Genomic DNA, 23,436 nt, shown 5'->3' with positions numbered 1-23,436 from the left:
CATGCACACTAGGCTGGTGTGGTAGAGAGGAAGCAAGAACTAAAGTAGATGCTTCCCTCCAGGGGTTGCTAGGTAGGGCTTTGGCTTGCAGGTTTGGACATCTGTATGCAGAAAGGCTCCTAAAAGCAAAAGAGAAGTTGTTGTTGGTGTTGGTGTTGGTTTTCTGACTTTTACACAGTATGATAGTTTCCTAAAAATGAAGAGATGTTTATGAATGTCACCTGAAGAGAAACTGGGACCTCAGATCCACCATTTCATTTCATTTCATTTCATTTCATTTCATTTCAATCTCAGTACAGGGAAGGAGATGTCGTTTAAGAATGTCATGTAACCTAACTACAGCACGGAAACCAACGCTTTTCAGCAGACAAGAGACACAGCAGGGTCCTCTCATCAATCACAAAAATGGGACTTTAATTAGGGCCTTGGACATCAGTAACAACTAAAGTAACAGGCAATATAATTTTAGATTAAATAGAGAGAAAATACAAATAAATAGTAGAAAAAAGATATGACCCTTTAAGAGGAAATAATATCGTGCACAATGTAACACAGTAGCTTACAGGTAAGGTAAAATTTCGTTTTTCAAAGTGTAATTATACATATTAATATACAGCCAAACTCATTCTACTCACAATAAGCTCATAGAAAAAGATAAAAATAATTAACTGTCTATAAAGGATCCATAACAGCTGTATCGAGACCTTCAGTTATTAAACACTGTGTATGGCATCTCACTTTGTCAAAAGGAACCTCCTGGCTCCTCTGAGAAAATCCCATCGTAAGTAAGAACAAGGTTAAAAGTACTATTAAAAGTTTAAAGCCCCTCTTTAAATTAAGATTTTTTTTTTAAATGTTCGAGATGACTTCGGGAGAACAAGAGCCGAGCCAGTTGCTAGAGCTTGGTTCCAAAGAAATAAAAAGCTAATCATTCATTTTATGTAACTTATGAGCTAAACGGAGTACCAAGAATGTGACTTTCAATGGCTCATTTAGAAGTCGGAGTCTCACTAATACTCAACTGGAAAAGCGGTGCTCTGTAGAGCGCTGCAAAGGACCCACAGGCAGAAGGGTGTGGCTCTCGGTCCAGCCCTCCCCTAGGAGGGCTATTTTCTATTTTTAGAGTTTGAGACTCCAGCCTTAAACGGTTTTGATAATAACACTGTGGGCACAATTCTGTAAGACAAAATCTGGGAGAAAAGAAAACTTTCTGCTGCATAACCGAGTTCAGTGGTCTCCTTCAAATCAACCCAGGACCCTGCTTATAGGACAAAACCAATCAGATCATTTTCTTTCGCTTTCTAGCTACCTTGTAACACAGAGCTAGTGAGGTGACAAAGATTTCAATTTTCCTTTAAATCTCTAAAACATGGTAAGTAAAAACAGGAACTATCTTGCTTATTTGAAATCAGGAAATATTGCTTTAATTGGGAACAGAGCATACTGTTATAGAAAAAGTACTCGGGGCTCCTGCATCCTTAGCCAACTTCCAAAATAGGAAGAATTCTTAGTGTCTCATCACAATGCCGAGGTGTCTGTTGGAGAAAAGGAGGCGCTCATATCCTGTAGTTAGATAATGGTGTCTTTAGAAGTAGATACTTAATAACGAATGTGCTTACACTGACTCACAATACTCGTGTCCATTAGCATAGGTACATGTATCACGTCAGACTCATACACACATCCCAGGAGGCGGATTTTAGAGCGTCAAGTGAGACTTGCTTTCTCAAAACTACCACCTTTTCCAAACTCAACCTCATTTTCCACTCTCACGATTCAAAATTACTGCAAATCTTACCCTAACGGGTTCATTTGGGTTTTTGGTTAAGAAAACAGGGCAAACGAAATTAGGTCAAGAAACAAACCCTCCCTGATAGGTAAAGTGCCAACTTCCACCCTTCCAAATACAAACACACAACTAGATCTCAAATGTATAATGACACTAAAAATTTAACAAGCACTTCTTTCTTTCTTTTTTTATTTTCGAAGAAGAGAGGGAATCCTGAGCGTCGGAGAGCTACACACTGGCTTTCAAGTCCGGTGGGATAAAAAGCTAGATCAGAGTCTGGACCAAGTCAAGCCAAGTTGATCCTTCCAAATGTAAGTCATGGAAGCCCATAGGTCCTTAAGTTATTCCGGGACCCGGAAAAGGAAAGGGACAGCTGGGAGTGGGGTCCTTGCCCTGCTGGCCTCTTGACTCCATGCTGTACTGGGCATGGGGATTGGGGCAGAAGCTGCTTTCCCGACATGCAGCACTTAGTGCCACCCAGCTTCTGTGCTTACAGAATGGGACACACCAGTGCGGACATACAAGTTCTACCCGGGCCACTCCAGCAGTCCTATCCACGGCCCTCACAAGTTCTCCTTCAGTAGCCCGAGTTTGCGCAGAGCCTCGCGCCGAGCTTCCTCGGTGGAGCCACGGCCGGAGAACTGCACGGTGATGCCCTGCGGCCGGAAGCCCACCGCCCGGGGGAGCGAGCCTGTGCGCCTGCGGGCATCTTGGCTGCCGTCCGGGCGCGGTTCGTACAGGCTGCGGCTGGCATTCTGGCGCGCCAGCTTGCCCGCCACGGAGGGGTCTGGCCGGATGGTGATGGTCTTGCTGGTGGGGATGAAGGAACTGGTCTCGCTGCGTAGGGCCTCGTGCACGCTCTGGAAGCCATTGGCCAGCGCCGGCGGCTGCTCCGTCTGCACAGCCCGGGACTGCTGCGCTCTGACCGGGACTCCAGCACGCAGCGCTCCGGGCTCACCGGCCATGCCCACTCTGCCCAGGGTGCGCGCTCCATCCGCAGGGCCACTCCTCTGCTCCTCCGCCTTCTGCCACCTCTCTTCCGATGACGTGTCACCCGCAGTGATGAAGGACATGCCGTTGATGTTGGCCAGGACCTGGGCCTTACGCTCCTGCACATTGACAGCCGCCTTGGAGATGGTCTTGTTGAAGTCCTTGCCCGCGCTGTTGGTCACGCTTATGTTGCTGGGGAAGCGATGGACCTTGGGTGCTGGCTGGGCTGTGTGTCGGTGCCACATGCCGACATGGTCCCCGTTTCGAGAGGCTAAAGAAGTCGGTGTCCTCCATTCGCCAGGCCTGCTTTCTTTTGAGGGGGACGTGGGGGACAGGGCTTCATTTCCCCCCAACTTCTCAGAAATTTTCTGAGCAATCACCAGAGGAGTGGGCACGGAACGGGGCAGTTTGGGATGCTCTGCTGGAGGAGACGGGGACATCAGCTCCTTTTGCGGGGCAGAAGGAGCGGAGATAGGCAGGGAGGAAGGCAGAGGAAGCACCTCAGGACCCCTGGAGTCTGGTGGTGGCAGGGAATTTTCAGTGGCTTGTTTCCCACCTTCAAGAAATGGAGTGCTCTGTTTTGCAACAGATGGGGACCCTGAAAGGAAAAGAGACCTCATAAGTTTTTGCCTCAATAAAAGTAGATGCATCTCCTGCCCACACTACTCCAGAGAGCCACAGTGGAACACACCAGGAACCTCCACCATGTCTAATCAAAATGTTGGTCCTGCTGCACGGACTAGAGAGGAGGCAGGCCATTTATTCTCATGGCCATACATTCAGATTCCCGACAGGGTGGTGGCTACCTAGAGCCAGAAACATCCAGTTAGGAAGCACTCTGGAAAGGTATGCTTCTGAGGAGACATCACCTTGGGGGCACGTGACCCTGCCAGGAGCCAATCAATGACCATCTCATCAGGTGAGCAAAGTCTCTGTACAAAGGAGACACCGAGTGGAGGATAGGGGTGCCCTCCTTGAATCCTAGCACCCAAGAGGCAGAGGCAAGTGGATCTCTGCAAGTTCAAGGTCAGTCTGAACTACAGGGCAATCAGGATTATATAAAGAGACCAAAAAAAAAAAAAAAAAAAAAAAAAAAAAAAGCAGAAAAGCCATGAAAACAGTAGGTTAGAGAATTAGAGAATTGCTGGGCACAAGTGCTAAATTTTCCAAACCTGTTTTCTTTGGCGTGATTATGCAATCTAATCTTTTTAAAGGATCGGCAGGTTCAAATTACTTCAGGAACTATGCTACAGTGCAGAAAGCGAAAGAGAGATGCAAAATCCACCGTTTCCTCCCTCAAGGGTTGGCTGCAAACTGTGCTTTTTTTCTATATGGAATCCCTGCAATGTCAGATTCTGAGTAATGCCTCAAAGGAAGATGCACGCAAGCTAAGAGTGCTGTATACGCTGTGATGCCAGCACTTGAGAGGCAGAGACAAGAGGACTGAGAGTCAGGCTGGGCTGTACTGTGACACCTTATCTCACGGAGACACCCCTCACCCCCAGAAGCTTATGACAAACACCAGTGTTGGCAGCCAGCGTGTACACATGTTTTCTCTCTTCTTTCTTGTCCTGAACGTCCCATACGTCTCCTTGTTTTTAATGTAGGTTCCCATCAGCAAATAAAGGCTGTAAGAAAACTTCAGTGACCATTTCCTTCCGGTTCTACCCTGTAACTCAATGGGCTTAAGCTTATCTCTTGGTTGATGCTGCTCAGTGCCAACTAGAACCTTCTCTGCCCTCTGCCCTTTCTTGACTGCCTCAGAGAGGTAATGATTTAGAAATGGGATATAATCTTGCAGCACAAATCAAGTCCCCCCCAACACCTAAACACACACACACACACACACACACACACACTCACATACACACACTCACACACTCCATACACATTCACATATACACATAAACGCACACGCACACATGCACACACACAAATGCACAAGCATACACACACTCACACTCAGACACACACACATACACGCTCACATGCACACATTCACACACTCACACACATGTACACACACACAAATGCCCATGCACATACACACACACTCAGACACACACACTCACACATACACTCACACTCACACATGCCCACACACTCACTCACACGCCCACACTCACACACACATGCAGACACACTCTCACACATGCTCACACACTCTCACACACACTCACACCCACACACACGCACACACACACCTATATGCTCATTTGGTCTTTCTTCTCTTTTTCTCTTCCCCTCGTTCTCTCCCTCCCTGTCTCCCCCTCTCCTTTCACAGTTCCCTTGCTGGAGAGACTCCCTTCTAGAAGCTGGGAAGCTTTATGAGTGTCTGTACCGACCAGCACAGGCAAACTGGAGCAGGAAGTGCCACCAAACCAAGTCAGAGGTGTTGGGACCCGTGTGTGCTGCTCACCTGCTACTGGTGGCACATCTGGAAGGCTCTCAGCTTCCCCAGACGCAGGTGCTGGCTGTACTAAGTCGATGACATCTTCAGGCTCAGAGTGACTGGAAGGGCTCTCCTCCAGAGACTGTGGAGAGTGGCAGTGAATGCCACTGTCACACAGGGTGGGCTCGTCAAAGTCATATTCCAGCGAGTCGAGAGTCTCTTCAAAGAACAGGATGACGTCCTTTTCCTCATGTGTGAGGTGCTTCAGACTCTCGTCATCCTGCACGGAAGTAACAAACAGCAGTGACGATGAGGTCAGCAAAGAGAAAGTCACGACACACAGGAGTCGATACCTAGCCGAGGGTAGACGTCCCTGTATCCGTCAAGGTCCCTGCCATCGGGGTTGGCCCACCCCACTGACAAGTGGCCTGTAAGTCTCTCACTGTTACACCTCATGAAAAGAAGACATTGCCTTCCTCCCATCACGGCGGTGCTCAGCACAATAGAGCGTGTCTCATCCAGGAGAGACATACTATGGTCTCCATATTATCAAGGGAGACTTCTAGTTACACACTGGATTGAACTCACGCTGCTAAAACAAGAGGTGGTCTTACTAATTTCTTTGAAAAAATATTTCTTTTTTTTATTTTTTATTTTACGCTTATGGTGTGAGTGTTTGCCTGCAATATGTCTGTGCATTGTGTGTGCTAGATTTCCTGGAACCAGAGGCACAGAGAGCTGTAAGCTACTGTGTGGATGGATGCTGGGAATCTAACCCAGGGCTTCTATAAGGACAAGTGCTCTGGGACCTTACTGATTTCCTTAGGCTAGGCATAAATCACTAAGCTAAAAATAACAGGAAGAAAGCCGGATGTGGTGGTGCACATCTTTAATCCCAGCATTGGTAGGCAGAGGCAGGTGGATCCCTGTTGAGTTTGAGGCCACCGTGTTCTACAGAGCAAGTTCCAGGACGGATACATAGAGAAACCTTGTCTCGACAGAACCAAAAACCAAAAAACCAAAAGCAACACAAAACAAACCCTGCAGGGCAACAAAGGGAAGTCAGAAAGCAGAGGAAGGTGGTGAGAGAAGAAACAAGGTTGCTTTTACATCCATGGCTGGGAAAGCCCAGAGCCATCATGCCCAGTACTGCGTGACTGAGCCCAGCCAGGGATACAGTGATGATGCTTGAAGGGTAGAGCTGGCTGGAGGTCTCCCTCAGAAGTAACAAGGTCAGCCTAGCAGAAAATGAAGGCTTGTTCTTAAAGGAGGAGTTTGGGGGTTGGGGATTTAGCTCAGTGGTAGAGCGCTTGCCTAGGAAGCGCAAGGCCCTGGGTTCGGTCCCCAGCTCTGGAAAAAAAAAAAACAAAAAAAAAAAACAAAAACCACAACTGCCCAGGACTCTATTGTCAGGAGATCTAGTGCCCTTTTTTAGGTCTCACCAGACACTGCTACGCCACCATGCCACCACATATACACATAATTCAGAATTTAAAAGAGAATAGGGAAGAAATATCAGTCTATATTTTTTGAGACAGCCACAAGAGCTAACGATATGGGAGTAGTGGCTATGGGAAGAGGGGATTTGTGAGTTTTCTGAGAAGCAGAATTGGTTCCTCGAGTAATGCTTCCCCTGCACTACTACTGAACACCAAACCCTTCCTCTCTCTTCTCCACTGGACTTCACACTTAAAACCACATTGCATATATAAGGCCTGCATGTTTTCTTGAATCCCCCAGGGAGTTACTGTATCCAAGATGTCAGGTGCTTCCTTAACACGCACACTGGTGTTTGACCTTCTGATGTCCAGAACACAGAGTCTAAGAAACCCAGCCGCAGTCATTCTGTCATTAAACGTGTGTGCGCACCATATGTGATATGTGTGTATATGGTAGGAGAAAACTCAGTAAAGGACATTTTTGGTCTGGTAGAGAACCTAGGTTTGGTTCCTGGCCAGATATGGTGGCTTACGACCATCTATTACTTTACTTCTAGGGGATCTGATGCCCTCTCCTGACCTCTGCAAGCACCAGGCACACATGTGGTGCACAGATATACATGCAGGCAAAACACTTATATACATAAGATACAATAAACACACACACACACATGCACACACACACATGCACACACACATGCACATACACACACATGCACACACACATATGCACGCACACACATACGCACGCACACACACACATGCACACACACATGCACACACACATGCACACACACATGCACACACACATATGCACGCACACACATATGCACGCACACGCACACACATGCACACACACATGCACACACGCATATGCACTCACACGCACTCACACGCACTCACACGCACGCACACGCATGCACACGCACACACGAACACGCACTGGTGGGGACAACTGAGTGTCAATATTGCATGACTTTCTTTCCTCCTCTCTTCACCACACTCCTTTTGCTGGACAGCCTGGTGCCTTCCTCCCACACACGCCGCCCTCAGCCACTGTCTGAGAGACAGTTCACATCCTTCTTGTCTTCCAAGAGCTCTCTGTGTAGCTGTCCTGGAACTTGTTATGAAGACCAGGATGGCCTCAAACTCACAGACATCCTCCTGCCTCCACTTCCCTCCCAAGTGCTGGGATTAAAGGCACGTGCCACCAAGCCCAGCTCGATGCATTTGTTTCAACACAAGCATCGCAGGTTTGAAACCATCAGGGGCTCTTGGCACCATAAAGATCCCGCTAGTTAAGTTTCACCCAGTATAGATTTTGTCAGAGTGCCACCACGGAGATAACATCGAACAAGTGTTGGGCCTCCACTGCTGAAACACAAAGTCTAGAGAAATAAATGCATCTCTCTTTCTCCCTCCCACCCCCACCCCCGGTGTGACCTTGAGGCAGGGCATTTCAGTGTGTGTGTGTGTGTGTGTGTGTGTGTGTGTGTGCATGCGTATGAGAGAGAGAGAGAGAGAGAGAGAGAGAGAGAACATGATTGCAGAGCCCATTGAGGCCAGAAGAGGATACTGGACCCCCTGGAGCTATATTTATAGGCAGCCCCGTGAGCTACTTTCTCTGGATGCTGAGAACTGATATCTACCTAGTTGTAGTGAGAATTTCTTTTTTAAACCTAACCGTGTTATGTGAAAATGTTTTTGTTTCAATCCTAGGCGTGGGATATGGAACTGTTTGTCCACAGCCATTAACTATTAACTCGTGCTCTAGGAGGATCATGGTTTCCGCCAGCTGCAGACAGTTTAATTCTGGGGACCCTGGAGAAGGAATAAATTCCAGAGCCCCAGGAGGAGGTGAGAGGTGCTCAGAAGAAGGCAGCTTGTCCCTGCTGCCCCTGGTTGCTGTTGCTGCTGTTGTCAGGTGCTCTCAAGAGACTAGAAGACGTTGGAGATAACCTGACGATGATGACGATGATGACGGGCTTGCTCCTGAGGAACCTGACACCCCTAATCTGCAGGGAGTAGTCATTTTGTTGGCTGAAAGAGGTCTATGGCCCCTTTCCCCTCGAACTTTCCTCTCCTACCTAGTGTTGGGGAATGGGAAAGGATCAGGGTGGAATGCGGGAGAGGCGTAAGAACTCAATAAAACTAAGACAAAACAAACAAAAAACCCCACGCCAACACCCAGCCCTCTGCGCATGGCCGGGATTCACTTGAACCGTGATTCCCTCTCCAGCCCCAGGCATGGCTTTTTGAGTCTACTTCAGTTAGGTATCACTCTCCTCCGTTGTAGAACTGAAACTGCACCGGCCTGGCTCAGTGTTTAGTTCAAGGATAGAGAGCCTGCCTAAGATGTTCAAGGCCCCGAGTTCTAGTCCCAGCTCTAGAAAATAAACGTCACATGAAAGTCTCAAAAGGCAAGCGGACCTAAGACACATTCCAATTTCCCACAAGAAGACACAGTCGGAAAGGGCTCTAAGGGGCCTGGAGAGGCAGCTCAGTGGTTAAGAACACTTGTTCTCGTAGAGGTCCTGGGTTTGATTCCCAGCACTCACATGGTGGCTTAGCAGCCATTTCTAACTCCAGTTCCAGAGGACCCAACTCCTCCTCCTGAGCTCCACAAGCAGCAGACACATATGTGGTGTACAAACACACACATGCAGGCAAAACGCTCATCTACATCAAAGAACAAAAGGATGCGCTATAAGACCCACGTCTAATCCAAGCTGAAAGCAAGCAGGCCCAACTGGAGGCGGCATCTGGCCAAAAGACTTAGAAGGAGGCTCTGCACATGCCCACTCATGTCTGTATGGAGGGGCCTGGCACGACCCCAAGGGTCTTAGGACTACTTCACCAAGGGGCCAAGCCTAGTCAAACTCACTTGCTTGCCTTCTATTTCGCCTGCTCCACCTAATAATCCTGACAGATCTTGCAGAGTGACTGTGTGCGTGCACCTGGTGCCATATACCTGGGAGTCCTTCAGCTCTTTCTCCCTTTCCTCTGCTAATCACACAACGTGAGATATAAATTGGCCCAGCCGATCTGCACAGAGACAAGACCCCCAGCTCACTCAGACCCTGTCACCCTCACCCTGAAGGCTTTCTCTCTAGGGTTAGGGGCCCAGTGAATGGTGCACTTTGGGATCAGGCTGGCCTGGAGACCCGGCCCCTGCTGTGGATTTGGTAACATTGCCTCACTTCTTTTTCTTTTTTTTTTTTTTAAACATCTTTATTTATTATATACATTGTAGCTGTCTTCAGACACACCAGAAAAGGGCATCAGATCTCATTACAGATGGTTGTGAGCCACCATGTGGTTGCTGGGATTTGAACCCAGGACCTTTGGAAGAGCAGTCGGTGCTCTTAACCACTGAGCCATCTCTCCAGCCCCCCATTGCCTCACTTCTAAGACTTGAAGCTTTCTCCCAGTGAACCTGGACCCTGTGCATGCCTGGGAGAGGAAAGAAGGCAAGGCCAGGCCGTGGAGCAAGCTGTACCGGGGACAGAAGAGGGGGGCACTTGGTACTAGGCCAGGATGGTTCCTGTCTACTCCTCTTATTCTGGGAAGATGCTGAACACTGCCTCTGACAGGAGTGTTGGAGGAAGACATTCTTGGTCCTGAGGGAGAAGCTGGGCAGGGAGAGGTGTGACAGTGAGGTATATCCAGAGTCAGGAAGTAACGACCGGGGGAGTAGAGCTGGGCAAGGAAGGCGACTAAGAATGCACAGGGTTTCATCTTAGAATATTGAGGTGGTATATTCGAAGACTGCCAGTGTACCAAAAGTTGAAACTGTGAAGTCTGACAACAAGGATGACGACATTGATATTGATGCCATTTAAAAGGATGGATGCAACTTAACTTAACAGTGTAATGCTGCAAATTTTTCTCCATTATCAGCCAGAAGTGCAACATGTATGTGCAAGAGCTAAAGTGGCTTAACATCATGCTACACTTGATACTAAAAAGCTATTACTGTGAGTGGTCTATAATTAAGCCCAATGAGACATCTAGGGAGTCCATACATATCAGTGAGCAGTTGTAGTTTGCTTATTTATAGCATGTTTCTTTCGGAAAAACTAGTGGTGGACACATTTGGATCACATTTATACAGTTATAAAAAATAAAGATTTGATTTTGGTCATTCTTCAGACTTTGGGCTATGAATGGCTTATGCTGAAGTAATTGGCTACTTTTAGGATGTTACACCATTTAATAACTTAGACTTCTTAAGTTTGGTAGATTGTTAGGTACTGAAGACTTGAAGAATGCAAACAATTATAATGACCTTACTCAGCCATTAAGAAATGAAGTATTTTGAAAGTTGTGTCTCCAGTCCATTGAGATTGGCAACTGACAATTCTTGTCATTCTAAGGAAATTTGATGATTTAATGACAGTGTGACATCCTCATGAGAAGTAAAAATGACCTGTGTGTCCTATGGTTTAAGAGCAAATTTTGAAACTTGGAGTTGTGGTTTTTCAGTTTGTGTACACTCACCCCGAATTGTAGTCTATTGAGTCGTGTTCATTGCACGTTGGATAAGCCAGGGAAATGACAAATAAGTATTTTGTGTGTACTTAGTGGTTGCTTTGTACTGAGAGAAAAGCTTTGAGGTGTGATTAAATCGTAAACCCTGATTCTATTTGGGAGAAACAGGAAAAAGGTGCACTTAATCTAAAACAGCATAAGTTTTCAACTTTTACCCTTAAATTATAATTTCAAGATGTTTAGACATACTGTATCTTGTGTTTGATGTGTTCCCCCTCCCTAATATTATGGTTTATTCTTTAATGCCTTTTAATTTGGATATAATAGCTTGTACTTTAGATTTTGGTTGCTATCTTGCCAAAATAAGTGTTACTGTTTTTCAAGCTTGATCCCCTTCCCTGATTGTCTTATTTAAAGAGAAAGTTAAACTCATACTTCTGAGTCAGAGCCTGTATTTTGGTTAAGACTTGGGATATTTTTTACTTCACATTGAATATAGCTGGATACCTGAGAAGTCTGGTGATGGCCACTGGGTGGGTGCAGCTAGCTAAGGCCTGACCAGCCCATTCAGAGCCTTGGACTTCAGACACAAAAGTGAGTTTCTTACCCACTTGCTGGTGTAAACTCTATCTGGGGTCCTGACTATATTTGAATACTTGTCTTCAATATTAAAAAACATAGCACATTTTTCTTTCTACAAAAGTACATTCTGGAGTTAAGAACCCATGTGGTTGATTTGTGTGTGGCGTGCTATCTCATACATTATTAGGATCTTATTCTTTGTGTCATCCATCTCACAGATTATAAGACTTTGATTAATGTAAAAAGTATGCGTTAAAATCATACCAAACATTTGGTAAAATTAAAACCTTGATAGGAGTCTGGGCGTGGAACAGGAGCCATATACCTGGAATGGTAACAGGGGAATGTGCTGTGTCACACCAAAGAAGTGGGACTTGGAAAGTCACTTGTCTCCTGGGTTTCAGACTCTTTGTTGCATGGGCAGCCCATCCATATGTCATTACTTTTTGAGATTCTCAAGTAGATCAGCACATTTCGGCCTCAGGTTGGCAAGATTTTGTCTTAGAGCTGTTGCTTTAAAGGGAAATGGTCAGGTCTTAGACACTTAGGAAGGTCTTGGGCTTCTGTTCATTCTGGTGCCAAACCAGTGGGATTCAAATTTCACACAATCTGGGTTTTTATTCATGGAGGTTAACCTGGTAAGAGTAATCCTTCATGGCTCTATTGAGGTGTCTTAAAAAGTTTCCTGTTTCAAACAGCTACATTACTTGATTAAAACAATGTTATAAAATTAAAAAAAAAAAAAAAAGAATGCACAGGGTTTCTCTGGAGGAGATGAACCTCTTCTAGAATTGGTGATCTCCGTACACTCACAGGAACCATTCATTTTAACTGACACACGAAACGGAAAAATTGTGTGTATCTATGGCGGGTCCTACATGATACCAAACTAGGCTGGATAGACATACCTTAAAACATTTTTCACTATGGTGAAAATGTTGAAAATCTTTTCTTCCAGACCCCACAAGTGTAGTGCACACTGTTACCGTCGGTAGTCAGCTGTACGGTAACACACCAGAACGTGTTTCTAGCTGACTGTACTGTGACTTAGTTACCACTGAGATATCCTACCCACTCCCACTCTACCCAGCCCCCGGTTACCACAGTTCTACCTGCAACGTCTATGAGGTCAACTCCTGTTTTCAAAAACTGTTTTCCTTTTCTTTTACTTTATGTATAAGATTGTTTTTGTCTGTAAGCGGTGTCTCTGAGCCATGCCCATGTCTGGTGCCCATGGAGGTCTCAAGAGGGTGCAGGCTGCTCTGGGACTGGAGCTACAGACAATTGTGAGCTGCCATGTGGGTGCCGGGAACTGAACGTGGGGCCTCTGCAAGAGCAGCCAGGGTTCTCAGCGCTAACCCATCTATCGCTCCAACCCCAAGACCAAGTCTCTGAGATTCCGTAGGCAAGCGCGATCACGTGGCTCTTGGCTTTCCGAGCCTGGCTTATCTCGCTAAGGTCATGGTCTACATCTGGTTCCACCCACGTCTTACGGCTGAATAGCATCCATCCCACTGCGTGCACGGCACCCTCTCTTTATCTACTAGCTGGATGACGGGAACGAGCCTGTTTCCCCGTCTTTTTTCTGCGTTTGGAGACAAGCTCTCATTATGTAGAGCAGGCTTGGACTCACCCAGTCTGGCCTCAAACTCATGATCACCTCTGTCTCGGGCCTCCAGTCCTGGGATCGGAGGCACGCACCACCATGCTTGGCTGTTGCATTTCTTAGTAATTGTGGACACTGTCACCGTAACATGAAAACACAGGATGCCATTTGGTCGTACCGCAGATCTATTTTTTTTTCATTTTTTTTTTTTTTTGGTTCTTTTTTTCAGAGCTGGGGACCGAACCCAGGGCCTTGCGCTTCCTAGGTAAGCGCTCTACCACTGAGCTAAATCCCCAGCCCCTCATTTTTTTTTTAAAAAAGAAACCCCACCCTTGCTTTTTATAGCAGCACTAATACACACACAGGCACATACACGCACACACACACAGGCACATACACGCACACACACACAGGCACATACACGCGCACACACACACACACACACACACACACACACACACACACACACACCACGGCAGGCACATGAAGACCAATCCTTTCTCTTTATCTTGTTGGGGTCTCTTGTTTGCTGCTTATGTACGCCAGGCTCACTGGCCCTTGGTCTTCCAAGGTTCTACCCATCTGTGCCTTGCATTGCACAGTGGGAGCACTGAGATTGCAGACCCACACTACTGCACTTGACCTTACAAAGGTTCCAGGGATTTGACCTCGGGTCCTGACACTTGCACAGCAAGTCCTTTACCCACTGAGGCAGGTCCCCAGCCTAGGACACATTCTAAATGAATGACGGTAATACGTACAAAGTCAATAGTACAGAATAGAACAGATGCATCTATGCTAGAACCGATTAGGAGTGTTTGGGGGTGGGCAGGCAGGAGAAGGATACTAGAGAGAGGAGGAAAAAAATATCCAAACCTTTAGTTGAACTAAGACCTGAGAAGGTTTAAGATACACGCTCCTAAAATAACCTCTACCTAAAAACGCCTGGCTCTGACTCCTATGGTTAAGTTAGGCTTTTCATGTTTCCCCCTACCCCCCAAGGAAAAAAAAACATTTAGTTGAATTACAACCTGAAGAACGCACAAAGGGACCAGAACGACCAAAGAAGAGAAAATACACATTGTGCAAATGAGGACAACCAGAGCCTGGTACGGTGGCTTGTGCCTGTGATCCCAGCACTTGGGCTGAAGCAGGAGGCTCGTGGCAAGTTTTTTTTTTGGTTCTTTTTTTCCGGAGCTGGGGACCGAACCCAGGGCCTTGCGCTTCCTAGGTAAGCGCTCTACCACTGAGCCACTGAGCTAAATCCCCAGCACCTCGTGGCAAGTTTGAGGCCAGTGTGGGCGACGTGTAGTCACTTCTAGGCCAGCCTGGGCTGCGTGGCAAGACTCATTCACAGGCAGGCAGGCAGGCAAGCAGAGGTGACCAAACAAACGTTTTGAAAGAAGACCTGAACCGAGACTCTTCACTGCTTGTCCCCAGGTAGGCAGCCAAGGACATTTTGTCTTGCTGGGCTCTGACTTGATGATCAAATGTTCTTTTTTTTTTATTTTCTCCAAGATTTATTTTTATTTTATGAGTATGGGTGTTTTACCTGCATTTACACCATGTGCCTCGGGTATCAGAAAAGGATGTTGGATCCCCTCAAACTGGAGTTAGGGACAGCCAGGTGAGCTGCCAGGTAGGTGCTGGGAACTGAACCCAGGACCTCTGGAAGCATAGCCAGTGGTTTTAACCACTGAGCCATCTCTCCAGCCAGATTACATGTTCTCAAAGAAACCAAAGACCGGCTTGACATTTGAGCAATGCTTTACTGATTTAATTATGTAAACTGATGCCAATAGGGAATCAAGGCAGAGAGATGACTCGAGGCTTAAATGTTGGGCTTTCTCTGGCAACCTACACGGTAAGTACACATGGCATTTCCCTACGGCAGAACAAGGGTTTAATTATGCTTAGATTTCTAAGTAGACACTTGTAATTTTTTTCTTTTTTTGCTGTGGCTAACTTCAACCTGTACGTCTGTCAAGAAAGGGACACAAACGAACCAGCGAAGAATGCGGTCTGTGTACAGTTTTGACTATAGAACTGGTGGAGAATAGCTTCAAAGGTTTACAAGCTGGGTTTGGTGGCTTTAAACTGGCAACAGAGGCCTTGATGTCGCATTTGTCTGATGTTCTGAGAGCCCTTATAAACTGCGCCATACCGCCCCAGCTTTATACACATCTCGATATGATCTTGAATAAAACCAAGTTTCATTCAGTTCTTCTACATAATAGGCATTTACTAATGTCTAATGAATTAAATAGAAGCTCTCTGGCCATGTCTAAAAATAGCTCATTAGACCAGAATAGTTCCTGGCCTGGTTCAGAGAAGAAGACAGCCCAGGGTCACTTATTAAACCAGTCTGCGTATCCCATCTTTGTTTTTGAAATCACAAAGCAAATGACTTATTAAAATCCTGGGACCAGGCTGGGGAGATGGCTCAGTGGTTAGAGCACCGACTGCTCTTCCTGAGGTCCTGAGTTCAAATCCCAGCAACCACATGGTGGCTCACAACCATCTGTAACGGGATCTGATACCCTCTTCTGGTGTGTCTGAAGACAGCTACAGTGTTCTTAGATATAATAAAAAAAAAAAAAAAATCCTGGGACCTTATGTCCACTTGTGCCTAACATCACCCTGAGAAGAGCCGTCCCCACAGTTCAGTCCTCCATCCTTGCTCTGTGACGGAAATGTGTGTGCAAATGGGTAGATCTGTGACTACCAGATCGCAGGACATGAAGTCCACTAGCTTTGGGATTTGGGGGCTTCATGAGAGCTCACTGAGCATAAGATTTTAAAACCCCGAGAATCTGGGTGACTGTTTTTGCCCAAGTCATAGGTGAAAATTGTTAGGAAGCATTGTGGGGTGTTCCCCAAACCCTCAAAGAACTGGGCATAGATCAGGGTTAAATTCCTTAGAAGTCAACTCTGTGAAGACCTCTCTGCTCTTTCCAGCCTTCCAAATCCCATTATTTTCTAAGAGACGCTTCAATGGATCCTTGGGCAGATCAGGTTTAAAAAAAAACATCAAGAGTAAAGACTCAAGCCAGCCATGGTGGCACATGCACTTGGAGGCAGCACTTGGGAGGCAGAGCTGGGAAGATCTCTGAGAGTTCAAGGCCAGCCTGGTCTACAAAGCAAGTTCCAGGGCAGCCAGGGCTGTTCACAAAGAACACCCAGTCTCAAAAAAAAAAAAAGAAAAAAAGAAAAGGAACTCAAGACTGTGTGATTTTGCTTCCAGAAGGGACAGACACGGGATGTTTCATGAAGTGGTTTAGTAAGCCTGCCGCCCGGGCCAGGTTGAGAACATGTTGCCTACCATCCCCAGATCTCCATTCGATGGGGGGTATCTTGAAACACAAACAAATCTTTCAAACGGTCTACTGTTCTCAGGTTTGCTAGTGCCGTGTGCCAGTCTGGATGGGAAGCCTGGACTTTGTAAAGATCCACGGAGACTCTGAGTCTGTCTGAAAGGGAGCTGTGTTTATCCTGTGGGATGGCTCTCCTGCCCCCGGCCTGGGTTATCAGTGCCTTCAGGTCCTCTCGGGGCTAGGCTGCCCTAAGTTATTATCCGTGGCCAGAGATCTGCTCCACGGCCATGTGCAGAATTTACTATGATGATAAAGAAAACACCAGTTCACAGGGAAGTATTCCAAGACACCCAACAGGGCTTTGTATGATGGTCCTCAAATGGGGGTGGGGTGGGGAGGGCTGGGGGCCAAATTAACCAACCAACAGCATCTGAAAGCTTTAGAGAGACAACCACTCACCATCGTGAAACTTCTGGACCGAGAACTGCTGCTCCGGCTCTCTAGGCTGCCGCCTCTGCTCAAGTCGCTGAGCCCACCGCTGGGTGACATATCAGAGTCCATGTCCAAAGACTCTGGTTTCTGCTGGTTCCCAGGCATCCCCACAAAGAGCTGTCACTAGCTTAGCTCACAGGAAACAGGGTAGGAGCCAGGGGCCCATTCTGAAGCAGGGGAGGAGGTCTTCTAGGGAAATAAAACATATAGCAGAAGTTAGTGACTTGAACCATGCCTGGTCTCTCTGACGCGCTCTAAAATAGAAGATCAGCCCCACGCTCATGGACAGGAAGAATTAACGCTGAAAATGGCTGTCTTACCAAAAGCAGTCTACAGATTCAATGCAATCTCGTCAAAATGCCAAAACACTCTTTTTTTACAAAAATAGAAAAAAAATCAAATTCTTTTTGAAGATATATTTATTTATTATACATAAGCACACTGTAGCTGTCTTCAGACACACCAGAAGAGGGCATCAGATCTCATTACAGATGGTTGTAAGCCACCATGTGGTTGCTGGGAATTGAACTCAGGACCTCTGGAAGAGCGGTCAGTGCTCTTAACCACTGAGCCATCTCTCCAGCCTGTCTGAATGATTTTTATGAGGGAATAGAAGCATTACAAATGACACTGTTGCTGGGACTTGGTAAAAGAAGTCTGGCCATCTTCCTTTGTCCTGAGGGTCTCCACTCCTAGGCTCTGGTACATCCTCCCATGGCTTTCCTGGCCTATCTGCCTTAGCCACCGCAAAACAGGTGCCTTCTCCAGGTCACTGCACTTGGGGACCAGAGATAAGATGGTCGGAGGCATGAGTGGCATCTCTAAGACTGAAGGGTGTCTGAGGCCCGATGAGGACCCAGTGAAGGATATCTAAGGCTGTGAGTTCTATGGAGGGTGGAAAATCCTAGGAGGTGACCCTAGCAAGGAGGTCATGTCCATATTATTTCCAGGAACAACGGCTTCCATGGTTAAGAGCACTGACTGCTCTTCCACAGAAACTAGGTTTGGTTCCTGGCACCTACATCAGGTGGCTCACAACTGGCTAAACTGTAGTTATAGAGGATACAATGATCTCTGGCCTTTGTGGGCCCTCACACACACAGTACACACTCAAATAAACACAGGCACACACAATTACACAGATAAATGAAAATGAATATTTTTTAAAAGTTTCGCTTATGCTCAAGGATATACATGAACACACACACACACACACACACACACACACACACACACACAATTATTTTCTTTTAAAGTGCCAAACCAGGCATGGTGACACACACCATTACTTGCAGACGAGTCTGTAAGTTCAAGGCCAGTTTGAATAGCCAGGACTACTCAGAGAAATCTGTCTTGAAAAAAAAAAAATCAAAAAAAAAAAAAAAAAAAAAAGAAAAGAAAAAGAAAACATGATCTTGTAAGGTCATTTTCTGACTTCCTTAGCAGAGGACCTAGCCCAGTGCCCTAAACACCAAATGAGTTCGGTAAAATATTCTAGAAGATCAAAGAGACGACGAAGAGGAGCAGGCCTCCGGCTGACTGATTTACCAGACACAGACATTTGTGGAGAAAATCAGTCAATCTAGACATCTGCAAGAGGATTCCACCTGTGGGCAAGAATCTAAGAATGGGTTTAAAGAGAGATCCCCCACCCCAATTCTCTTCATGTTTTCAGTGATGAAGCCCAGGTTAACTCAAGAGCAAGGTTAGGAAACCAGAAAAGTCTGAACAAACTCAGCTTTGAGAAGATACCATTATATGATATAGTGTGGGGAAAGACTCAAAGTGTCTACAGCCATAAGCCAAGCATGCTGGCATATCCAACACTGTGTGTGTGTGTGTGTGTGTGTGTGTGTGTGTGTGTGTAGCACAAGTTGGAAGACAGCCTAAGCTATATAACCAGACACTGTCTTAAAACAAAAAACAACAGAGCCCATGCCTGTAGTCCCAGTACTTAGAAGGCGGAGGCAGAAGGACCGGAGGGACCAGAGAAGTTCAAGGCTTCAGCTACATAGAGAATTGAAGGTCAGCCTGGCCTATATGAGACCCTATCTCAAAGCCCTAACCAAACCACCACAACAAAAAGCCAAAGGCTTCGAAACCACGTGGCCTTAAACGTAGTTATATAAATAGCTAAATGACTCATAGCATGAAAGCCAGTCTTTCAGATAGATACACAAGGACTGGACTCCAATAGTCAGTCTCAAAAGAGTCTAACACCTAGCATGCACCTCGTATAACCAGAGAGTGGGACAACAGGGGCCAGCACCAGCAGCTAGGCCCAGCGAAAGGTAGATTCATGTGTTTCTGCTGTGCTCCTGGACCGGTGGGAGTCAGGTTAAGGAGCCAGCCGGCCCAGGCTAATTCTTGCATCCTCCCTGTGGGTCCCACCCACTGACTCAGCTCACAATGGGTCCTGACCTGAGTGAAACACAGCTCCAAGGAAAGGGGTGGGGCTGTCGCGCACCAGCCTTCCCCAGGAGTCAGCAAGGTGAGGGCGTGGGGGATAGGAAGTGCTGATTCACCCACACAGTTCAGAACTCCCCAGCCCCTGGGAAGGATCTGGAACTGTGCCTGTCTGGGCAGGGATGGCATGTGAGCCCTCACCGTGTGGCCGGGAGGTAGTGACTTAGACACCTACAGTATGTGTTGCTGTAATTTTAAAAGCTAAGAAAGAAACTGTACACTTAGGTTTCCGTAGGCTGTGCTGTTCTCTCTCTCTCTGTCTCTCTGTCTCTCTGTCTCTGTCTCTGTCTCTGTCTCTCTCTCTCTGTCTCTCTGTCTCTCTCTCTCTCTCTCTCTCTCTGTCTCTCTCTCTCTCTGTCTCTCTCTCTCATGTATGAGGAAGATAAGCAGGGTCTTCTATAAGGGAACAGAAGAGAGCAGCTCCACGTGCCTCCTGGACATTAACTGTTGACTTCTAAAAGAACTGAGAATTTGAGGATTTGAGGCACCCTAGGAACCGAGCATACAGGATTTCACGGTCCACTGTGATCTAAAAGAGTGAGCAAAGAGGCAATCCCCATCTGGCCCCGAACGGCACACAGCACACCCTGAGACAGGGACCCTTGATCTGAGCAGGCAGGAGCGACAGTTCAGAGCACAGCCATAGGTCCACGAGGGTCATCACCACTTGGAAATATCTATCGTCCGAGCAGAAGGTATGGAGAAACCGACTCTTCTCGAAGTTACAGGGGTGGAGAGCAAGCTTTAGGGAAAAATCCCAAAGACCAGGAATACAACCATGTCTCCATACATTTCGGTGCTTCCTGTGTTTACGTCCCATTATTTATTCGAAGCACCCCAGCCCAGTTTATCCTTTGAGCAAGGAAAACATTCATTCATTCATCATCTTAGTGAGTCTGCATCTGCCCAGCATGGTTTAGTCTGGGGGACAGCAGCCAGCTGAGGAGAGAAGTCTAACAGCTATTGAGTTATGACTGTGAAAAGGTGAGTGACATAGAGCACCTCCCACCCCTCACTAGCTGCAGTGAGCTTGTTGGATCCAAAAAAGAAAAAAAAGAGCATCTCATTTTCTTCTTACTAGAACATTCCAGAAGGTTGTTGCACCTCCTAGAAGGTAAGCCCACTCTCTCCCTTCCGGGACCCCACTGCTTGTCAATAACCATTAGTAGGCACACACAACAACCCGAGCCACGACGTCTCACCATCCTGCACCTGAAAGCTACTGAGTCTGTGGAATCTTAACGCTGACCTCTTCTCTCAAAGGCCCACTCACAGGCAGAGAACTCTGAAGACACTGCTGGCTCTTCCCGCCTCCTGACACTCATACCCAGCCAGCCCTGCAAAGTCTCCTGACTTCCAATAGCAACGTGTCCATTTCGTCCTAGCCCTCTCCCTAGTACAGACCCGATGCTGCCCACGATGACGCATTGCCAACCCACCACACCCATCCTGATGTTCGCCTGTCTTCCTGTCATTCTTCCTACACTTTCCCACCACTATTCCACCGGATCACACCACTTGGGCTCTAAACCCCTCCCTACAGACGTCATAATCAAACGGACTGCAGAAGACTCCAACAGCAGGGCTATGATGTGATGGGACCAATGTTTACACTACAGAACATCAGGATAAACCAACCTCGTCATATACACTCCATCCACCGGGTATGGTGGCACACCCCTATAAGCTCAGTACTCAGGAGGCTGACGTAGACGGCAGGAGAACGAAAGGCCATCCTGAGCTACATACCCAGATCCCGTCTACAAACAAGAAACATCCTTTCGGTTTTATACAGATAGATGAGAACGGCTGACGTGCCGGGTCACAAAGCAAGTCTCGGCACATTTCAAATCCGACATTAAGAGACTCTCTTTTGACAATATAACTGTAGCACAAGCCAGCAAGGATAACTAGAAGAATCCAGGCAAGTAGCTGTGAGAACTGAGTCCTGGGGTTGGAGAAATGGCTCAGGTGTTAAGAATGCTTGCTACTCTTTAATTTCATTCTTCCTGAGTTCAGTTCTCAGGCCCAGTGTTGAACTCCAGCTCTTGAGGATCTGATACTCTTTCCTGAGGATGGACACACACACACACACACACACACACACACACACACACACGCACACACACAGACACACACGCATACACACACAGACACATACATACATACACACATGCATACACACACATACATACACACATACACATACATACACACACACGCATGCACACACACAGACACACACAGACACATACATACACATACACACACATACACATACACACACACGCACGCACACACAGACACACACAGACACACACACGCATACATACATACACATACACACACATACACACACGCACGCGCGCACACACACACAGACACACACACATACATACATACATACATACACATACACACACACACTACACACACACACGGCATATACATAAACATACATAAAGTGTAAAAAAAAAACGTAAAAACTCAGTTCTAAAAAGCTCTTGGAAACTATCTATATTAGAAAGTTCTTCAAGTTGAATGGGATGTTAGAGGGACGTTAGAAATGGTCCTAGGATGCAGTCAGGACTTGTGGTGTCAGAAAAGGAGGCAGAGACATCACAAACTGAATCCATTCCAACGTAAGCTGGGCAAAACCAAAAACAGAGCGGAAGACAGAAGAGACACGGAAACAGAGAACCTGGATTTAAATAAACAACAATAACAACAACACCTTCCGAGCAGAGCAGGACCCTTGGGCGACCTGAGCCCTTCCTTCCTCCATTCATGGGGATTTTCAGAACTTGCCTCCCCAAAACAGGACACAAAACAACCTAGTAAAGAAATAATCTTTAACTTGGTCCTGAAAAATCTCAATACGATGATATAGTGACTAAACGACTTCTTTTTTTTTTTTTATTAACTTGAGTATTTCTTATATACATTTTGAGTGTTATTCCCTTTCCCAGTTTCCGGGCAAACATCCCCCTCCCCCCTCCCCTTCCTTATGGGTGCTCCCCTCCCCATCCTCTCCCCCTTGCCGCCCTCCCCCCAACAATCTAGTTCACTGGGGGTTCAGTCGTAGCAGGACCCAGGGCTTCCCCTTCCACTGGTGCTCTTACTAGGTAAACGACTTCTTAAAAGATGTTTTGTTTTGTTTTGTTTTTGTTTTTCCCTTGACCCTTGAGGACATTAAAATGCAAGTGTTTCACAGTAGGAACCGTTTAGAATGGTCCTGGCTGGTCACCATGAGTGGGCTTCACATATGGCGAAAGCCCGTGAAACAGAGACCAAGCAAGCAGAGCGGCCATTGTGGGCCTCTGGGCCAGGGGCTCCTGACAACATTCGTTCCTATGAACGGGCACCCGAGTGGCTTTTGTGTGACAGGTGTTTCGTTTTACAGCAAGATGGAAACGCTACTCTCAGAGTCTCTATCTGGCTGTGATCCCTCTGTGTGTGAAGCTCACGTATGTTAACAAGAACACGTCTGAACACGTCTGACAACTCGGAGTTCACAGGAGAAGGCGGCATGTCATGGTGCTGACCATTTCAGCAAATCAACTCTTGGGGTTTCTTTGTTTTTCAGGACAGGGTTTCTCTCTGCATAGCTCCTGGCACTGCATCTGCTGACCAGACTAACCTGGCACTCATACTGACCCACCTGCCTTTGCCTCCCTGTGCTGGGATGAAAGGCATTCGGTCACCATCTCCCAGAGGCTAATTTATCCTTTATAGAAAACCGACTCCCAATATCCTTTTCCATTATTCAAAAACTTGAAGAGTTAAAAAAAAATTCTGAGTCATTCTTACTTGATTCTCTTTTCCATTAAAAAAGGGGGAATAAAGAAATTCATCGGAGGAGACATAGAGATAAA

General features: G+C 46.7%; 1 protein-coding gene across 4 annotated transcripts in view; it reads right to left on the bottom strand.

Moving 5' to 3' along the window:
- Nucleotides 1-390: 390 nt before the first annotated feature.
- The window catches only part of Proser2 (proline and serine rich 2), a 35,418-nt gene continuing 12,372 nt past the window's right edge, over nt 391-23,436 (bottom strand). Inside the window, exons 1-4 of one of the 4 annotated variants that reach the window (XM_039096511.2) lie at nt 19,327-19,452; nt 17,063-17,284; nt 5,199-5,451; nt 391-3,377 (exon numbers count right to left, since the gene is read on the bottom strand). In XM_039096511.2, coding sequence (XP_038952439.1) covers nt 2,353-3,377; nt 5,199-5,451; nt 17,063-17,200 — 1,416 coding nt within the window. In that variant the 5' untranslated portion in view covers nt 17,201-17,284; nt 19,327-19,452 and the 3' untranslated portion in view covers nt 391-2,352. Of the gene's footprint in view, nt 3,378-5,198; nt 5,452-17,062; nt 17,285-19,326; nt 19,453-23,436 lie in introns of those variants that run through there. The other 3 variants (XM_008771899.3, XM_008771898.4, NM_001400808.1) reach the window with 3 other exon arrangements.

Source organism: Rattus norvegicus, chromosome 17 (genome assembly GCF_036323735.1).
Source record: "Rattus norvegicus strain BN/NHsdMcwi chromosome 17, GRCr8, whole genome shotgun sequence".
In the NCBI taxonomy this organism is placed as follows: Eukaryota; Metazoa; Chordata; class Mammalia; order Rodentia; family Muridae; genus Rattus; species Rattus norvegicus.
The sequence above is the reverse complement of the archived record's forward strand: the minus strand, read 5'-3'. Positions and strand labels throughout refer to the sequence as shown.